Source organism: Oncorhynchus mykiss, chromosome 6, assembly GCF_013265735.2.
Source record: "Oncorhynchus mykiss isolate Arlee chromosome 6, USDA_OmykA_1.1, whole genome shotgun sequence".
NCBI classification, from domain to species: Eukaryota; Metazoa; Chordata; class Actinopteri; order Salmoniformes; family Salmonidae; genus Oncorhynchus; species Oncorhynchus mykiss.
The window spans coordinates 62,400,125-62,420,764 of NC_048570.1; the positions used below are offsets into that span (position 1 = coordinate 62,400,125).

The 20,640-nt window shown below is 46.5% G+C and overlaps 1 protein-coding gene across 1 annotated transcript in view; it reads right to left on the reverse strand.

Annotated features, from left to right (window-relative positions):
* LOC110526294 (piezo-type mechanosensitive ion channel component 1) overlaps positions 1–20,640 on the reverse strand; it is a 72,265-nt gene that overhangs the window by 13,695 nt on the left and 37,930 nt on the right. Inside the window, exons 3-29 of the mRNA XM_021607119.2 lie at positions 19,979–20,101; positions 19,091–19,133; positions 18,651–18,807; positions 13,634–13,850; positions 12,928–13,141; positions 11,918–12,092; positions 11,728–11,835; positions 11,395–11,571; positions 10,929–11,189; positions 10,412–10,517; positions 9,933–10,114; positions 9,421–9,569; positions 6,854–7,012; positions 6,531–6,637; positions 6,211–6,374; positions 5,807–5,983; positions 5,214–5,339; positions 4,724–4,924; positions 4,402–4,606; positions 3,787–3,891; positions 3,440–3,596; positions 2,972–3,215; positions 2,743–2,839; positions 2,428–2,593; positions 2,209–2,298; positions 1,766–1,845; positions 1,488–1,559 (exon numbers count right to left, since the gene is read on the reverse strand). Coding sequence (XP_021462794.2) covers positions 1,488–1,559; positions 1,766–1,845; positions 2,209–2,298; positions 2,428–2,593; positions 2,743–2,839; positions 2,972–3,215; positions 3,440–3,596; positions 3,787–3,891; positions 4,402–4,606; positions 4,724–4,924; positions 5,214–5,339; positions 5,807–5,983; positions 6,211–6,374; positions 6,531–6,637; positions 6,854–7,012; positions 9,421–9,569; positions 9,933–10,114; positions 10,412–10,517; positions 10,929–11,189; positions 11,395–11,571; positions 11,728–11,835; positions 11,918–12,092; positions 12,928–13,141; positions 13,634–13,850; positions 18,651–18,807; positions 19,091–19,133; positions 19,979–20,101 — 4,062 coding nt within the window. The remainder of the gene's footprint in view (positions 1–1,487; positions 1,560–1,765; positions 1,846–2,208; positions 2,299–2,427; positions 2,594–2,742; positions 2,840–2,971; positions 3,216–3,439; positions 3,597–3,786; positions 3,892–4,401; positions 4,607–4,723; positions 4,925–5,213; positions 5,340–5,806; positions 5,984–6,210; positions 6,375–6,530; positions 6,638–6,853; positions 7,013–9,420; positions 9,570–9,932; positions 10,115–10,411; positions 10,518–10,928; positions 11,190–11,394; positions 11,572–11,727; positions 11,836–11,917; positions 12,093–12,927; positions 13,142–13,633; positions 13,851–18,650; positions 18,808–19,090; positions 19,134–19,978; positions 20,102–20,640) is intronic.

Here is a 20,640-nt window from a genome sequence, read left to right on the forward strand (position 1 = left end):
AGTCACAAAAAAAAGTCAGTTTCTTATGCTGGGCATCATTCACAAGTGATAATATATATTGTCACCCATCAGACTATTCTTGATTTTATCTTGTCTTTACATATAATAAATAATATATGTGTGAAATTTGTTGATTTAGAATGGACCATTATCACACAAGTAATCTGTGCACTTGGAGGACGCTTTTCCGGTGGTTCATTTTCATGCCAGCCAGGTAGGCTATACTCCTGTTGTAAAGATAAACAATGTGCTTAATATTAGGAACGTTGAGAAATAAATATAGCAGGCCTAGCCTATAGAAAGCTGATGGGAACCTCCTCTTTTTAGTAGAGGCCATCACTCTGATTTCTCACGCAATTGCATTGCCTATAGAAATGTTGCGCAACATGAGCTCATGGGCTCACATGAAGTGTTTGATTTGATTTTCGTACACATTTGCATTGATGTCAGAGTGATTATAGGGACAATAGAGTGCTGAGTCCTAGGCAGTTATCAAGTTTGGTAGGCTACTAATGACCATCAGCCGCATCAGAGCTTGGAGAAGCCCAATTACCTTTGACTGCCTTCATGATTCGTGACCACCGGTGTGGCGGTAATACGGTCACCGCAACAGCCCTAAGTACAACTATTCATAACTCATATACACTGAGACCACTTCAAACCCAGGAGTGTTTAGTGTCTGATTTTCAAACTGTACAGAAACTAAGGAAACTGACTTGCAGCATTGGACAATGAAGTTCTGTCTGAGGAAGGAAATAATGAAAACAGATGTGGGGAAAGACAGGCCAAAAAGACCGGAAGATTACAATCCTTTACTGGACTGCACCTGCAATTCAAAAAGTTTAGATAAATATGGGTACTAACCCAATGTATAAAATCTTGTCCATTATGAAACACTATAAGTCTGCTAATAAACTATTTGACAAACTCTGATTGGTTCGGTCCTAAGGAAAACTTTTCCAGATTTCTGACAGTGCATGTAAACAGTTAAGGCCAGCTCAGCCAACCATTTCCCCATTACTGACAGAAGACATCAGATGCAGCTCACCACAGGAGAAAAATACTCCTATTTCAATATCAAAGAGCCCAGACAGATCTAATTTCCGGACCTCCTGAGGCAGACAGATGGAAGGTCTTTTATTTGAGCTAAGGGCATCTTGGGACACAGCCCAACCTCGGGTAATGACGTGATTCTAACTGACTGGATGACCTACTAGAAGAAGTCTCTCAGACACAATTCCATTACAGAGGATAGAGTGTGCACAGTCACATAAACAATATTATATACATGGATGCTAATAGACACATCTGGAACATGCACATACGGGCACACGACAAGCAGCTGCATGCACAAACACATCCACATCCACTGAAGCACTTGGTGTGAGATAAGTGTGGGGTCAGATACTGTAGAGATGGAGAAAGTCAGTCTGGCACTGACATATACACTGACAGAGGTCTATATAGTGGTGGGACATGGAGCAAACCTTTAGCATGGTCCAGCCAGGGCTCTTGCCACTTCTTGCCACGCTTGTGGCTTCTCTTTTCCCTCTGTGGCTCTGTGGGGTGAGATGAAGGGCCTCAGGCTTTACCAAACAGCAAATACAACCACCCTCAAACCATCATCCGTAGAGATGGGTTGTTGAATTACTTTGAATAAATGTATTAATGGTTAATAGGATGATTCGTGACAGTGAGCGCACAAGTCCAAACCAAGGCTCATTTCATGCTTGCCGGATCAGTACAAAGTAATGAAGTTGAGTACCTGATGCCGGATCCGCCTTGGTGTCCGATTTCCGACGGCCCTCTTTACACTTCTCCTGTTTGGAGCGGATCCGTTCCATCCTGAGGGGAAGGGCAGACATATTCTGATGTCATCATGACTCATGCACTGACTACTTTACCCTCTCGCTCTCATTCCTCTCTCAGTTTTTCTACATTAGTTGTATATGATTAAGCAGTCACATAATATGGCACTTGACCACACTACAGTCTTGGTTTTGGACATGTGTTTTCCAGAGATCGTCCATCTGCTGTCACATTCATCAGACATATGTAGAGGGAGATTATTGGCCTTGCTAGTGGCCATTCTTGGCTATGGGCTAGTTATGAAATCTGGCTCTCTCATTAGCCTGTTTTAACTTGATACATGAGGAATGGCTCAATGTGTTGAGAACACGGAAAGCGGTCACTTCTATGGTTACTCACGATCTCTTGAGCTGCGAGAGGGACTTCTTCTCTACTTCCTGGTGGAAGCGCATGTTCTTCACAATGCTGGCCCTGAACAGCTCAAAGCCCCTGTCACAATCAAACATCAGGTCAACATAACGTTTCCATTCAGTACATACAAAACTCTGTGGCAGTTGCAGGGGAATGTCGTGGCTTTTAGGGTGCCCTCCAGGGGGTGCTGTGGAGACCAGTGCTCACCGGGAGGCTTGGCGGGCAGAGGCCTGCAGGTCGGCTGTCACGTGCAGGAAGTAGCAGCTGAGGAACACTCTCCTCTGCAGCAGGAGGAAGAAGAAGCAGATACTGTCCCAGATGATGCCTGCCTCCTCTACAGGCAGAGTACACGCCTTATCGCTCACAGTCTTAGCTGTAGGATAAACACACACACACACAAGCATACAAAGTCCGCTATGGTTATTCTATATTATCATTGTTTTCCTGCCAATTTGGAGGGTGACGTGTGTTCACTCATAGAGATAAAAGAACTGTATCCATCTGTATGTGTTGAGTACTCACGGTCATAGTAACCCTTCACTGTGCAGACCAGACTGAAGAGTTGGATCACCCAGCAGAAGCTTTTCTGCATCTCCAACACAAACACACAGGCCAAGATCTGGGGACAACACACACTCTCACTTAAAATGTATGCAAGCATAGCAGTTCACCTAACCAGGTTTATTACCACCCTGTATAGGCGTATGGCTGCAGTATGTGGTTGTCCACAGCGAGGTGCATAGCCACTCACAGACAGCATGTTCTTGGAGATGATTACGGCCACGTTGTAGATGATGAGGCAGTCCCACATGACCAGGCGCGTGCGGGAGGGCTTCCTGAGCAGCTTGGTGCCGAAGAGAAGGAAGAAGAAGCAGGCCAGCAGGTAGCCCAGGCCGAACACACTGATCCTGGTAGCCCCGGTCACAAACACCACCGACAAGACAAACCAGAACATGTGACGGAACACCAGCACCTTGCTCATGTCCAGGTAACACCTGGAGGAGAGGGGGAGAGAGAGATGAGAGTTAATGTTGATACTGTAAACTGGTAGGTGTAGTTGAGGATGTATAATAATTAGTGCCCAGAGTTTTTCCTGGTCAGGTCGCATAGTCAGGAAAAACTACCGCCCCTCATAATAATGCCTGAAGGGTATGAAGAGGAGGAGTGTGGTTATAGCTGCTGTTAGGTCAGTTGTTCTCGGTGTCTGGTCATACAGTACCTGCAGTTGATGAAGTTGGGGGCAGGGTTGAAAGGTCGATCGTCCATGGGGTTAGGGTCGTCTGTGTTCTCCCCAGCCAGAACCATCCACTCCTCCCTCTTCTCATCCTCAAACACCTTCCACTGCTGGGAGGCACACATCAGGAGGACAAAGTCCGCTGGAGGGACCAGATACAGACACAACCATCAGCATCAGACAGGAGGAACGCTACAGTAGAACATCGTCAAATTAATAATGAACAATTTTTTATATTATGCATCTATGACCAGGATATTTTGAGGTAAAACACAGGTCGTAGCCTTAGTAGGTCACAATATCACTGAGGTCAGATGAGGAAAGAGACTGACCAATGAGGTTCTTGGAGTTGGGGATGGTGTAGAAGTCTGGGAGGTAGATCCATTTGATGAGTGCTGAGTTGATTATGACGGGGGTGTTCCATCGCCAGGGGTAGTCTATAGAGGGAGGGACATACACTGTCAGGTACTGTAGGTACCAGGGGTAGTCTATAGAGGGAGGGACATACACTGTCAGGTACTGTAGGTACCAGGGGTAGTCTATAGAGGGAGGGACATACACTGTCAGGTACTGTAGGTACCTGGGGTAGTCTATAGAGGGAGGGACATACACTGTCAGGTACTGTAGGTACCTGGGGAAGTCTATAGAGGGAGGGACATACACTGTCAGGTAATGTAGGTACCTGGGGAAGTCTATAGAGGGAGGGACATACACTGTCAGGTACTGTAGGTACCTGGGGAAGTATATAGAGGGAGGGACATACACTGTCAGGTACTGTAGGTACCAGGGGTATTCTATAGAGGAAGATACACTGTCAGGTACTGTAGGTACCAGGGGTAGTCTATAGAGGGGTGGACATCGGTGATGTTGAGAAGGTAATGTTCTTGTATAGCTACTAGGAAGCTAGCAACAATGGTGATACGTGGAGATTAATGGACCCCACTCACCTATACAGAGTGCAGGGGGAATGCCCACACACAGTATGTACTGGTAGATCATGAAGATGCTGAGGAACAGGCAGTACTTGGGCCAGATCTGAGCGATGGCCGCCCGGCGACGCCGTACCATGATGGCCACCAACCAACAGCTATGGATTATGACTAGGAAGTTCATCCGCTGGCCAATCACATTCACCATCATCAGAAAGCAGATCTTGGAATGACACATGGACAGAAAAAGACATGGAAAATATGAGAGGAACCCAAAAGCATAGAGAAATACACCAACATGCTTTTGAATAGTAACTCCAAACAGCAGCAAGAGGCCTACCTCCAGGCCAAACTTGTAGAAGCTGTAGTTGAGTAGGTACTTGATGCAGGCCAGCAGGCCCTGGTCCAGGGTGTCTCTGGTGGCCTGGGGGAAGATGGCTGGGATGAGGGGAGGGGACCTCTGCTGCTGCCTGTAGTGGTGGTCCTGGTGGCGGTTCACTGTGGCCTCAAACACCAGCAGCATCAGCACCAGCAGGTGGTTCTGAAAGGACACAAACACGGCAGCATGAGCTAGGTCCAGCCCACTTGATATTTGACCTAGTACCAAAGTTGGGGTCAATTCCATTTAAATTCCAGTCAATTCAGAAGGTAAACAAAATTCGAATAAAAAAAAATGTCAGTGTTCTTCCTGAATTGACTGGAATTGAAATCGACCCCAACCCTGCCAAGTACAAATATATAAAAAACATGTATCATGACGACGAACAAAGCTCAATGACATTACCTTATAATCACAGTCAAAAGACTGTCCCGAAGAGCATTGATCTCACCTTGCTATAGCCCAGCACGGTGGCATCCTTCCTGAAGCCAAACCAGTTGGCTGGGTCGACAGGCTCTCTGTACAGAGTGGAGTTCAGGACCTCAGCATCTTTCAGATTGGTTTCATTGGCCAAGGGCTATGATGGAAAGAAAGAGAAATGGAGATGGAGCGAGAGAGAGAGAGAGAAAGAAAGAAATAAAGAGAGAAAGAAATGGAGAGAGGGAGGGAGCGAGTGTATATGAGACAGGAACTGTAGCCAAAACGTCTCGCTGCAAATCACAGAAAAATAAACAAAAGGCTGTTCTCCTCTAAACGGCCATAAAGCAGGGAGACTAAACACGTCAACAGAATTCACACATGAAACTGCCTGTAATTAGCACCAAGGTATTAGCTTCTCACCAGGGGTAAATACTAGCACAGCGTGCACTCAGCAGAACGCTGGCAGCAGGGGTGTGAGAATGCTATCAATATAAACAGAGAGCATAGCTCTGTACACTTTCATCTGTACTCCACTGTCTGTGTGTCTTTCCAGACTGGTGACTCACCACAGTGCAGTTGTTGGAGTACTCCACAGATGAAAGTCTTTCCAGACTGGTGACTCACCACAGTGCAGTTGTTGGAGTACTCCACAGGGTCGACGATGCTGAGCTGGTAGAGCATCTTGCAGACAATGATGATGCAGACCCAGACGGTGGACAGACAGCAAGCCATGTGGCGGAAGCGGGTGTAGGGCATGGCAAACGCCCAGAGCACCACCAGAACCAGGTTCATCACAGACGGCTGAGACAGAGAGATATAGATGGTGAAAGAGAGAGAGAGAGAGAGAGAGAGAGACAAAGAACGAGAAAGAACGAGAAAGGAGAAAGAAAGAGACAAATAACGAGAAAGAAAGAGATAGAGAGAGAAGAGAGACAGACAAAGAGGGAGGCCGTTTAGAAAAAGTGGGCTTGGTTCCAAATTCACACGGTGCACAATAGACTAACAGATGACTGCTGTGGACTACTGACCTCTCCCAGAGCTACCCAGACCACGAAAAAGGCCACCATCTTGAGGATGTGCAGCTCCAGGACCCTCCAGATTAACACTTGGATCTGGGTCAGCGTGTCAGAGAACTTCCTGAACAGAACTATCAGCCTGTTCATCACCAAACCCCACTTACTGGGCATCATCTCTGTACAGCAGAGAGAAAGAGAGCGAGACATCATTATAGACATGCCACATATACACAAACTCTTGCCTTCTACTGTTTTTTTTTCTACAATTGTAAGCAGTCTTTGGGCCCTAGAAAAGCACTATACAAATCCAGCACAACATCATCAGTGCTCACCATCCTCCTCTGATTCGTCATCCCTCAGATCCGTCACCAGGTCATCCTCCTCAAACACAGCCCCATCATCACAGCGGCGGACCTCTGGTCTGTGCCTGTTCCTCTTCCTGTGGGATCAAAATAGTGTCATCATATAGGATATTGTTTCTGCAGAGGTGGACAACGGCTCTGTCCGGCAGTGACGTTAAATGAGATGGACGGCACACGGTTGAACTCTCATTTACTATGGACTTGATTACGTGGGCATTTGAGGAGCATATTATTTATTATCCTCTGTCTGGCAGTGAGTCATACAGTGTTTGAGGAGCCTGAGAGGAGTATACCTGTGTATGGGCGTGACGTGGTCCAGGTCTGTGATCCTCATAAAGGGTTTGTGGAAGTAGTGCAGCTGCAGGATGCAGGCCAGGAGGAAGAAGCCTGGGATCAGGATGCTGGTGAACAACTCGGTCAGCTTAAAGGTCTCCAGGCCGATGTCAGCCAGCCTGCAGGGAGACAGATGAGCAGGACTCGCTTTAATTTCCAGAGGTTTCTACTATACTCATTGTGCACCTCAAACACAGATTGGAGTGACCAGGACAACATAGGAAATCTGGAAAAACTGGTGCGGAAATTGGTGCGGAAGATGATAATGATAATTAGGAATTCCTGATTAATCAGGAAAAACCACATCCATTAACCCAGATTGATGTTAATATTAGAGGTTGACCGATTAATCGGAATGGCCGATTAATTAGGGACGATTTCAAGTTTTCATAACAAAATAGGAAATCGGTATTTTTGGACGCCGATTTTGCCGAATTTTTTATTTGTTAAATTTTTTAACACCTTTATTTAACTAGGCAAGTCAGTTAAGAACACATTCTTATTTTCAATGACGGCCTAGGAACGGTGGGTTAACTGCCTTGTTCAGGGGCAGAACGACATATTTTTACCTTGTCAGCTCAGGGATTCAATCTTGCAACCTTACGGTTAACTAGTCCAACGCTCTAACCACCTGCCTCACGAGGAGCCTGCCTGTTACGCGAATGCAGTAAGAAGCCAAGGTAAGTTGCTAGCTAGCATTAAACTTATGTTATAAAAAACAATCAATCAATCAATCATAATCAATAGTTATAACTACTGTGTCCTGCGTTGCAGATAATCGATGTGGTGCGCATTCGTGAAAAAGGACTGTCGTTGCTCCAATGTGTACCTAACCATAAACATCAATGCCTTTCTTAAAATCAATACACAGAAGTATATATTTTTAAACCTGCATATTAACTAAAAGAAAGGTTAGCAGGCAATATTAACCAGGTGAAATTGTGTCCCTTCTCTTGCGTTCATTGCACGCAGAGTCAGGGTATATGCAACAGTTTGGGCCGCCTGGCTCATTGCAAACTAATTTGCCAGAATTTTACGTAATTATGACATAACATTGAAGGTTGTGCAATGTAACAGCAATATTTAGACTTAGGGATGCCACCTGTTAGATAAAATATGGAACGGTTCCGTATTTCACTGAAAGAATAAACATTTTGTTTTCAAAATGATAGTTTCCGGATTCGACCATATTAATGACCCAAGGCTCGTATTTCTGTGTGTTATTATGTTATAATTAAGTCTATGATTTGATAGAGCAGTCTGACTGAGTGATGGTAGGCACCAGCAGGCTCGTAAGCATTCATTCAAACAGCACTTTCGTGCGTTTGCCAGCAGCTGTTGATGACTTCATGCCTATCAACTCCCGAGATTAGGCTGGTGTAACCGATGTGAAATGGCTAGCTAGTTAGCGGGGTGCGCGCTAATAGCGTTTCAAACGTCACTCGCTCTGAGACTTGGAGTAGTTGTTCCCCTTGCTCTGCATGGGTAACGCTGCTTCGAGGGTGGCTGTTGTCGATGTGTTCCTGGTTCGAGCCCAGGTAGTGGCGAGGAGTGGGATGGAAGCTATACTGTTACACTGGCAATACTAAAGTGCCTATAAGAACATCCAATAGTCAAAGGTATATGAAATACAAATCGTATAGAGAGAAATAGTCCTTTAATTCCTATAATAACTACAACGTAAAACTTCTTACCTGGGAATATTGAAGACTCATGTTAAAAGGAACCACCAGCTTTCATATGTTCTCATGTTCTGAGCAAGGAACTTAAACGTTAGCTTTCTTACATGGCACATATTGCACTTTTACTTTCTTCTCCAACACTTTGTTTTTGCATTATAACCAAATTGAACATGTTTCAGGCTAAATTGTCACACCCTGGCCTTAGTTATCTTTGTTTTCTTTATTATTTTGGTTAGGTCAGGGTGTGACATGGTTGATTTATGTATTTTGTCTGGTCTAGGGGTTTTGTATGTTTATGGGGTATGTTTCCTTTCTAGGTAGTTTTGTATGTCTATGGTTGCCTAGATTGGTTCTCAATTAGAGGCACGTTGTCTCTGATTGGGAACCATATTTAGGCAGCCATGTTCTTTGGGTGTTTTGTGGGTGGTTGTCTTCTGTCTTTGTGTCATTGCACCAGATAGGACTGTTTCGGTTTTCACATTTGTTGTTTTGTATTTTGTAGTGTTCTCGTATATATTAAAGATGTTGAACACTAACCATGCTGCATTTTGGTCCTCCTCTCCTTCAGCGGAAGAAAGCCGTTACATAAATTGATTTTATTGATGTATTATATTAAGTTAAAATAAGTGTTCATTCAGTATTGTTGGAATTGTCATTATTACAAATAAATAAATAAAATCGGCATCGGCTTTTTTTGGTCCTCCAATAATCAATATCGGCGTTGAAAAATCATAGTCGGTCGACCTCTAGTTAATAGAGACCACTTCATCAACAAACATAATGACAAATCTAATAAGAAAGTGTGTATTAGTCTTGACCACAGAGTGAGGTGGGGGGGAACGTACTGCTCTTCAGTGAAGCCGGTGAAGTTCTTCCAGTAGGCAGGGAAGTCCTCAAACTGGAAGGTATAGATGGTGATAAGGACCAGCATGGTGTAGGCCACCACCAGCCACCAGAAAACCTTGAGCAGCCTCCTCCACAGAGAGTAGTACACCTGACGATATTAGTACAGTCACAACAACAACATTCATTAACATGTCAATGACCAGTCAGTTTGACCACAGGTCAAATCGAGGTAAGGGAGTTGCGACCAGGGGCAATTTGCCACAAGAAAACCAGTTTGTTGTGAGCTGCACTGTGGGCTGACCCTGTGGGCTGACCCTGTGGGCTGACCCTGTGTCACTCTCATGTCTGTTTGTGTGTGGAGGGTTGAGAGCAGAAGCAGAGAACACACGTGCGAAGTAGCAGTTGGACCAATAAAGTAGTATTGTAATATGGAAACAAGGAGTTGATGATGGGGGTCATAGTTTAAAAGGACTTCAGAGTGTGACCCCCTGGACTGATGGTGCCTACCTACCTGGTAGAGACAGAGGCAAAGCAGGAAGAGCAGCATGTAGATGATCTTGTAGCCCACCAGCTTGCCAGCGAAGCTGACCATGATGAACATGCCTCCACACACGTAGATCCAGTACTTGGCATAGCAGCTCATCACCAGTCTGCCCATAACCTTCAGAACCGACTCGTTCTGCCCGCTCCCCTCTGTGGACCCAAAGGGAGAAGGAGCACCTTGTTACTAACCAAACTGAAGACACAGCCATACTGCACGGCGCACGCGATTCGCAGTCAGTGTGAAAATTGACAAGCTCACTACTGTAAAGGTGGCTCTGGATGAGAGAATTAGCTAAATGACTAAAATGTCAAATGTAGATAGTGGGAGAGAATGTGACTGGACCATACTAAAGCACACACACCTGGGAACTTCAGAACTTTGGTGAAGTACTTTATTGTGTAGAGAGAGAGAGAGAGAGAGAGTGAATCAGAAGTGTACCCTCTCACCTCCAGTGGTGACCTCCTGTAGCGGGGCAGACCTGCCCTTCTTCCTGCTGAAGTTGTCCTTCACTGACTGGCGTAGGAGCAGCCAGAACGTCAGCGTGTACAGCAGCTGACAGGATCAACAAAACAGACCGAGGGAGAGAGGAGCGGAGGAGAGAGATGAGACACCATCGGAGTACAGTGTTGACACTGTTTGGGAGATTGACTGCAGGACCGCACTTTTAAGTGGTTCTAAACCTTTTAAGAAAGTGCAGGAGCATATACTGTTAAATAGCCTATTCAGCATATGGGACAGGCATGTTTTAGACATAAAATATTTGTTGAGTGGTTGAACTTTTCAGGTACGCACTAAATGGTACCTTGTGGACATGTTTACTACAGCTCTTCAGTATTCAGAATACAGACTACTGCACTATCAATTTCCTGTAGACACTTAACAGACTGCATTCATTGACATTTCCCAGAGTCTCTGTCCCACTACAGAACCTGTCCCCTCCACCTCTACCCCCTCTCTCCTCACCATGGCCCCCAGGCGGAGGCAGGGGTACTGGGCTCGGTCCAGACCCAGCTGCCTAAGGCTCATGGTGCCCACGGTGCGGGGCAGCTCCGGCTGCAGGTCCATGGCCCAGACGTACTGGAGGAAGCAGAGGGCCAGGCCGTAGAGCAGGATGAAGGGAGAACACAGCGTGGCGAAGTGGCGTCTCGCACGTAGCATCCAGATCAGACACGCCCACAGCAGCAGCACGAAAGTCAGCCAGCTGTGGTAGGTGATGCTCCACACCTGTAGAGGGGCATCATGGGAGATGGAGTTCAGGTAAGACATGACATACTATCACTGAGAACTGCTGTCACAGAACTAAGGCTTGGTTCCAATATCCAATGCATTCTTAGTGGTATTCTAGTGTGGATATTGGAATATAGCCTAATATACCCATAGGGCTCATAGAGAGAACATATTTAGAATGTGAATTAGATTTCAGAGTTACCATCATGGCGATGAGAGCACACACGTAGCTCTGCTGCATGACCACTCTACCCAGCAGCTGCAGAGGGTGGTCCCCGTGCTGTCCATCAGGGGCACTACTGAGCCCTGGGCCCAAGTCCTGATGACTGGAGCTATTGGTGACGTGATCTCCTGTGTGCTCTATAGACAGAAGTGTGTTCTGGAACACATACACAACACACCTTTAAAACAACAACACCACACAGTCAGAAAATGGAGGACAGCAGTGCATTGGACTGCATGGGGCAGGGCAGGGCAGGGCAGGGCAGGGCAGGGCAGGGCAGGGCAGGGGTGTTATCAGGTATCTCATGCCCACCTCAGTGTCGTCCTGGCTGGGTTGTCTCTGAGCGGACCAGGGCTTCAGTTCCACATCCTCTCCTCCTCCAGCCTCTGTTCCTTTGACAAGCTGGGCACCCTCCTCATCCTGTCATATAAGCAAGTACTGATTCAGAAAGTAGCACAGACAGACAGGTGTGTATGATGCCTTTGAATGCTGATGTCGGTACCTTGTCAGCCGATCCATGGTGGCTGCTGATCTTCAGGACCGTCGCCACGGTGATGGACAGGAGAAGCAAGATCCCGGGGTTGACATACACCGGCCAATCATGCTCCGTGTTAAGGATGAGGTCATAGGAGGCGGAGCAGTTGCCAGGTTTGATGATATCCTTGAGGCCAAACAGTCTGGGGGTTAAGAAGAGGTGAGAGGGAATGTAACAAAAGCTTGTATATGGAGTTAAGTTTAGGAAACATGGCTTCTCTGTGAAACGTCATCAGATGACGTCAACTTCATCGCACAGTTTAGCCCTGTGTTCACCCTGCCGTGACCTATTGAGTATAGTTTCAAGGCAGAGGAAATGTCAGGTTAGATTTGTGGGCTGGAACTGACTTCTAATGTTGATGGCTGAGTGTGGCTAAGAGCCAGAGGTAGAGGTGAAGATAAAGAAGGAAAGATAGGAAAGATCACATGTGTTTCCACCTGGGAAGCCTTGATAATAGCAGTACATATCTCTCCCTCTCTCTCTCAAGCATCCTGTGCCAAAACCCTGAGGCACCGAGATGGAATGCTACAGGACGGGTTCATCACCCCCCCCCCCCCCCCCCCAGCTTTCACAATCTCACTCCACTCCTCCCCTCTCATTTCCCTCCATTCCTCTTCTTCCCCCTCCTTCCCTCCATTGATACTGAGAACTATGAAACACTGAGAACTGTCTCAGTTCCACTCATCAGCTGTTAGCTAAGAGTGCAGTCTGTAACCGTCTCAACAAGATCACAACCCCAAAAATATTTGTTTAAGTTTATCAGAACCTTGTGCGCCAAGGAGTCATTGTGTACAAATCACTTCAGAATCAATATGTTTGAATCACAATCTTGAGCTAGTGTGCCAACCAGGAGCATCGCTATGGCTGCTGCCAGTCCCTGTGAGAAGTAAAGCTGGGTAGCTACTAGAGACATGAAATACAATGACTAAAACTGAATAGAATTACTTATTTGGGTAGAGGTGGGGTGGGGCACTGACCTGGCCCACAGGCTGGCAGGGGGGAAGATGCCCTGGGCAATGGGGCACTGGTACAGGTAGAGACACACCAGGTGGCCCGCCGTGAAAAAGCCCACCATCACACACAGCACATTGAAGCCTAGGTGGCTGATGGGAAAGTGGCAGGCCCACCACGTGCACACGCCGATGAAAAGCAGGAAGTAGATTGCAGAGAAGGCCGAGGGTAAGGTGATGCCTGGGGAACAGAGATACAGGCGAGGGACTTCATCAACACAATACAACAATACTGCACGTCGTCTCTCAAGTACAACAAACCCTACATGGACATCTTAAAGCGGTTCCCCCATACTTCAATGCAGGGATGGGTAACTGGCGGCCCCCCTTTTGAAGGCCCTTGGTTCAATTTCCCACCAAAATGACATTTTTTGGGGAACTCAGTCAGGGGCTCAACTTACTGTTGCCAGGCAGAATACTAGAATACAAAAGGTGCCATTTAGAAATTTGGTTGTGTATCAACAGATGTTCTCCTGTTAGTCTCACTCAGATATCATTAAAAACTACAAACATTTCTCTCCACCCTTGGTCAAAATGTGTAGAATTGCAGCAAACTATCTGAAAACTGTTCATTTTCTTCTGCTAATTAATTTCCTTTTATAATTAAGCAGTAATACAGGGATTATTCTATTGATTCCACTTCACTCTACCCTCTCCTCCCTCAAGTTCTCACCAGCCAGAGCCAGCAGGGTGATGGCCAGGATCCGGCCCAGGTCCCTCAGGACCTTCTGGGCTGTGACTCGGAGCCGGGCCGCCAGCTGCTTGGCACGAGTTGCTGCAGAAACCACGTCATCCCCAGGTTCACTGGGCGACGAAATGCCTTCCTCATCTTCCTCCTCTTCCTCCTCCTCCTCCTCTTCACCCTCCTTTGTCTCTGACCCATCCTCTGTCTGGAAAGAACCAAAGCATGAGGCATATGTAAACCGATATTCATAAATGAAATTCAGAATGTTTTGTTATTGAACTTTTAAGCAGGGAGTCCCATTGAGACGGCAGCAACTGCACAATAAAACGGAAGAGAACAAATACGTCAATGAAGTGTAACGTCAACAGAGCGGTAAAATCTCAGATCCAACGCCATCTGTATCCCCGTTATCAAGAGCACTTAACTTCCACGACAAGAACCGGGCACAAAGCATAACCATCAGACATACGTGATACTATTCTTGTCATCTACAGTTACGTGCATACAGTAGGTCAACATTGTAAAAGGTCAAACTGACATGGCACATCACACACTCATAGAGATCACTTTCTGACTGCGGCATTATGTTCAAAAGGGGAAACTCCCTGACAAACACCTGCACCTAATCACATCGTTTAAGGTTCTAGATAGCACTTTTTTTCCCCTCCTAAGGGTGTACTATCTGCAACTTTCCATTACCAAAAACGCATTATCTTAAGCATCAGCAACATTATTCTCGATGACGGAATACAGTACAGAAGAGGCAGAGTGTGTGGCGTGTGTGTCTGTGTGTGTGGGAGTCCAACTACCTGGAGTCCCTGTCGTCTTCTGTTTAACCTAGAGCGTTCGGGTTAGTCTGTGTGCTGCTGACTGCTCAGTGGTAGAACTATCAAAAGACAGATAAAAGAAAAGTAGGCCCCTCCCTCCCCCTCTACCTCATGTTTAATTAATACAGCTTTTCCTATCTCTTCCTATGACCAGAAGTATCTCTCTAGACAGATGCTTGCCTCTCACTAACTTTTCCATTCTTTCAGACGCTTCTCTCTCCTTCTAGCGAGGTCTTATGATTGTCTGGGAGAAGTATTGCTAGGAGGCAGAAAGATCAAGCACCCAGAACATTCCTTCATCTAGGGTTCCTCCCAAGAGATCATCATCAACATCACTCTCCTGCCGCCGGCACTCCCATACCTCTCTCTCCATCTCCCTAATACACCCTCTCCATCTGTTATACATTCCTGCTCTTTCCCTCACACTCCCTCCCTCCCTATTTCCCTCCATCACGTCCCCTCTCTTCTCCGGACTGTCCAGTGGGTCCTCTGCGGTCTATGCTGCTGCTCTGATGACTGCCTGGCCTTCATGACTCCAGCCTCCTCTCAGTGTGACCTGTTCCAGGGGAGTCGTTGACACCCCCAGCGTGTGAAGTCAACCGTTGACCATGGGAGTCTCATTACTGAGGAATCCCCGCTTTGGGTGGGCTAAGAGGGATGGCATTCCTCACACACACCCTGTCACATACACCAAACCTGTCACCCGCACAACATCCCTCCCACACACCCTGTCACATACACCAAACCTGTCACCCGTACAACATCCCTCCTACACACCCTGTCACATACACCAAACCTGTCACCCGTACAACATCCCTCCCACACACCCTGTCACATACACCAAACCTGTCACCCGTACAACATCCCTCCCACACACCCTGTCACATACACCAAACCTGTCACCCGTACAACATCCCTCCCAAACACCCTGTCACATACACCAAACCTGTCACCCGCACAACATCCCTCCCACACACCCTGGATGAACAGGGGGGACAGGGTCAAGGGTTAGCCACGTGCACAACCTAGTGTGATTTGGTTTCTGGACCTGCACATGGAGTATGCTTGGGGTTTTCAAGAAGACTAATCCTTGAAAGAAGAAGACTCTACAAAATAAGACAGGAACATTTTTGTTACTGACAAACCACTGCTGGCTCCCTTGTCCTCCCTTAGATGTAGTTCTGAGTGAAACCATGTGAGCCAGCGGGAAAGTGAATGCAGTGTGATGAGAGGGTGGGGTGAGGTATAATGTATGTGTTAAAGGATGTGCCCAAACTGCCCATTTCACAAACACAGTCTCCCGTTTCCCCAGCTGAAAACCACCAGGTTCCACAGCCAGTCCCCTGAGTCCCGGCCACATCAAAGACCATTGTCTCAGCCTCTCTGGCTGGAGGCAGCCGCTCATTCCCAAACACAGGAACAGCCGCAGAACGTTGCGGTCGGTGAAAATGATGTTTTTGATGTGTGTGCAGGTCTGAGAGTGGGAGTGTGGGAGAGGAGAGAGCTGCTCAATTGCTGTTGAGTGTACTGTACAGTCAGGCAGAACTAGTGGGCGGTCTGTCTGAACAACGTATTGTCTGAGCAGAGCAGAGGGGCAACCCCTGGCACCCAGTCAACACATGGCAATCAATTGTCAGAGTGCTCCCTCAATCAGTACAGCACTTCTGAAGCAAAGAACACAGTATGCAGGAACATTCTAACTGATATACAGATTTAACAGAGAAAGCAGATTTCTCCTAATGAAGAACAAAACTTTCGAGAAATTGTTGATTTTTTAGTTTTTTGCCAATAGTAGCTATTGTAATAGGCTCTTGTCAGAGAGTGGACGAGAGGCTCAACAGCAGTTTGGTTGTGTTTGTTCATTGATGGAGTCATGTTCCTTTTATCCTTTTCTGACACAGATCAGGGCAGGCTGTGTTTGTTTGGGTGGTTGCCCTGGCTACGACAGGAGTAGAAAGCTGTTGCTCAAGGCAACAGAAAGAAAGAAATTAGGGAGAGAAAAAAAATGAGATTGAAAGTACAACGTAGTCTGGAGAGTGAAGAGCAGTCGAGACTGTCGGCGACAAAAAATCTTCCACTAATAGACTGGCTGGTGAAACCTCAGTGTCTGTTTGTGTGTGTGTCTGTGTGTGTGTGTGTGTCTGTGTGTGTGTGTGTGTGTGTGTGTGTGTGTGTGTGTGTGTGTGTGTGTGTGTGTGTGTGTGTGTGTGTATGAGAGGCCTATGGGTAGGAGGCAGCATTACGTCTGGGCAGGCAGGCTGAGGATGGGCTAGCCTGCCACACTGCAGAGCAGAGCGGGAAACCAACTCAGCTGGTGGAACAATAGCTACCACTGTCACCAGCACCAGGCCTGAGGGAACCTCCACATTACCTCACTGTGTCTCTCTCTCTGCCCCAGTAACACCACAACAAACACCAACACACCAGAGAGCAGTAACACTAAACTACTGTAGCATACCACAACAGCATTTCATCACAAGATACAGTTCCATAGAGAATAATGCTGCCCTCCAGTATGTCCTCATGCTCATAGGCTGACAGTAGGTGAATCTGTTCTTATCAGCAGTGATTGCACAACAGTGCCTTCAGCAGTATCTGGCTGCATCAAAAGGAAGATGGGCTTTCACAGAAGCATTCGGTTGTGCGTCTTTGTGAGCTTAAATTATGTGAATATTCTGAATGCGATGTCCTACTCTGCAATTTTGGAACATGATTAAAGCGAAGTAATTATGCACAAATGTTTGGTACAAAATAACTATTTAAATGTAAGAAATGGTTGTGTACAAAACATGAAGTTAATATGAACAGTGTGGAAGGGCTTGAGGCAAGCGAGTGGGTGAGGCAGACATGGCCAGCCCAGCTCAGATTTTCATTCTAACACCTCAGCCATAACCCTCCTCTTTAATCAGAGACAAGACATTGGGTGCCATATCCAACCACTTCCATTTCCTGAGTGGTGGAAGCCAGGGACACTGCTTATTATTTGTGACTCACTGATTTGCAGGGCAAGACCATTACTATATATGGCTCGGAGTATTACCATAGAAGCAATGCCGGAAGGTGCCGGAACACAAAGTGAGCGCGAGAGAGGTGTGACCTGGGGGGTTCTGAGCTACCGGAACTCATGAAGAAAATCCCACTTTATAATAAAGCATTGCATGCATATCATTGCATTTGCGTAGTGGCATAGCGCAGTAGAATAGAGGCACTTACAGAAGTTGCACACATGGGGAACATGTATAGTAGCCTAGGGTCCAAATGTTTGGGGGACTTTTATAAACGCATTTCATACGTCATGTTACATGACTAGAGACTTTGGCAGAATCTTTTTTTATACTGCACAAATGATCGAAATGGCAGGCTACTTTGACACTGACAAACTGAGATCGATGAAAGCGACATTGTCTTGAATCCATCAATAGCCCAGGCCTTGTTGTGTGGAGACACATATTGAGGAGGAAGTCATAGTCCTAAACATGCTTTCCAGTTTCACTGACTCACCCAATGACGCGCAGCTCACTCATAGTCGATGGCTGATGCACTCGTGCCAAAAGCCTCTCTCTCTCTTTTGTAAAACAATATTTGGATATGGCTCCTTTTCAGCAGGAGCCATTTGCTTTCCAACCTGTATTTTCCCTCGATTGTATTTGAAATACTGTATTTCGAAAGGCCTGTTTTGTCTACATGTACGTGCTGGTTTACCACTGCCAGATTAGCCGCGCGTTCCTGGAAATTCCTTGTTATGCTATTGGACTACAATCCACAGCTAGCCTATTAAAAAAAAAGAAGATCCTCTGTGGCTAAATGATAGGCTTTCTCATTGCTAAATTATAGGCCTTCTCATTGTGTAGTAGGCTATTCTGAATGATTGAATTTATTTCTGAACAGACAGCAGTAATTCTATAACTTCGGCAAATGTATTTGAATTCATCAGGGATGCTGCAGTTCCTTCAGAACCCTTGGCGAGGCTATGATTCTACAAAGGAAATACACGATGAAGTGCAACGCTGGAGAGATAACAGTGTTCCTGTTCAGGCAGGAACACTGCATGTAAGTGTTTCTGGGGTATTTTACCTAGCATTTGCATGAGAAATGTGTGTGAGCGCACATGTCCCACATATTAATAGCAGCATAGCGGTGAGGCCCAGTCTCTGTCTATAGAGTAGATAACCACTCACCCCCTGTGTGGAGTCGGAGGCTACCGGCAGGAAAGTGACGTCATCTCTCCTCTTGACCAGCCGGTTACACACCACCAGGGTAACCAGGGAGATCACAAACACCCCCAGGTCAGGGGTCAGCAGACGCACCACACTCCACGGGTCATCCAGGGGCAGCCTAGAAGACAGAGCCACATGCAGGGGTCAAAGACCTAACGAGGAACTACACCGTGTACATTCTCACACACTTACACAAAGACAGTAAAGAGGGTACATAAATTATAACATGTACCACTAGCAGTGAGTCATAAGGTCAAAGAACAAACATAAATAACAAAAATAGACATAAGAGTGAACATTGGTTGAATTCTGCAGATAATAGTAAATGATCTCCACACACAGTTCAGGGAGGAATGATCCTCAGTGACAAGATACACAGTTTCCAAACATTCCTCACATACCTGGATACACCGACATGCCTCGATAGTGTGTCCCACAAACTACCTGTAAAGACAGAGAGTGTTAGGACTACCAGCTCTCCCCAGGCCACTCTTGCTCTGACATGGAGTGTCGTTTAGGGGCGGGACATGTCATACAAGGCAAAAACTGTAGAGAACAACTACAACATAGCGTCCAGCTGCAGCTACCATAGATGTTCCCATGAGCCCCCAGTAACTCTGGGAGTAAGTCCCCGTGTCGGTATTTGAACGGGTTTGTGAGGAACCCAGGCATGAACAGACAGAGTCAGCATGGTGGACTAACTCACATGGTCCAGAGAAGCAAATAATATGACATCAAAGAACACTGCTTTAGCTATTAAAGCTCCTTAAGGAGATATTTATATGGCCTGGCCAAAATAAGTGCAGACCACAAAACAAAATCCACATTTTCTACAGACGGACGGTTGCAAGCATGGAGCATTCACTGATCGTCATTAGCCACCAGCGTGGAATACTGAGCAGTAGACTGAGCGCCAAGACAGCTGGACGTGTCAAAATAAAATCGGGGAGGGAGAAGCAATGATTTCATGGAGTTTCTTTAGTCTAAGTCAGGGGTGTCAAACTCATTCCAAGGAGGGCCTAGTGTCTGCTGGTTTTTCCTTTCTATTAAGACCTAGACAACCTGGTGAGGAGAGCTCCTTACTAATCAGTGACCTTAATTCATCAATCAAAGTTCAAGGGAGGAGCGAAAACCCGCAGACACTCGGCGGGATGAGTTTGACACGAGGTCTAAGTGATTGATTGAACCTAAACAAGCCTCTTATGTATGGCACGGGCCATTGTTTAGATATGCAGACTGAAAACATGGCAATGGAACGGCCTGTGTCAAAGACGTCTACATTCACTCACAGTTGTTTCCCAGTGCATGGTCCAGGTCAGGGATAGTGTACAGGCAGATCTGGAAGGAGACATGGGCTAGCAGGAAGAGGAGACTGGTGCAGAACAGAGCCTTGATGAAACGTCCAGTATGTCCTGGAGAAAAGAGAGAGATGGAGTTAGAGGAGGGGAATGGGGGGGGGGCAATGTAGAATATGAAAAGGGAGGATAATCAGTTCCTCCCATCTCCCAGGTAAAATAGGTTCAGGAAATAGCAGGGTGCACAGTACTATCCGAGCATGAACAGGACAGCGGGTCATTATAGAGGGTGTGGGTTGAAGTGTTTTCCAAGGACCTGTCCTGATCTGCCTCAACATCATCTCAACTTCAAAATTATGCTTCATTTTCCACCAGTCAGAACACATACTGAGGCCATGGAGGCACTAGTAATCACAGCAGTACATTTAGAGTCTAAGCAGGAATCGCTTGTAACTGTTAATTGCCCGTTTTTAAACAAAATGGGAACAAGCCTGTGGATGGCATGGAGCTACTGACCGTGCCGAACTGTGCTGCTGACCATAAAATGGCCCCCTGCCCGCTCTAGCCCTGAAGCCCCGCCTCCTCGCCACATGTTTGTGTGAGGCAGCTTTGATTGGTCTCCCCATAAAGCTGTCAGCTCCCATCGGTGGTGTGAA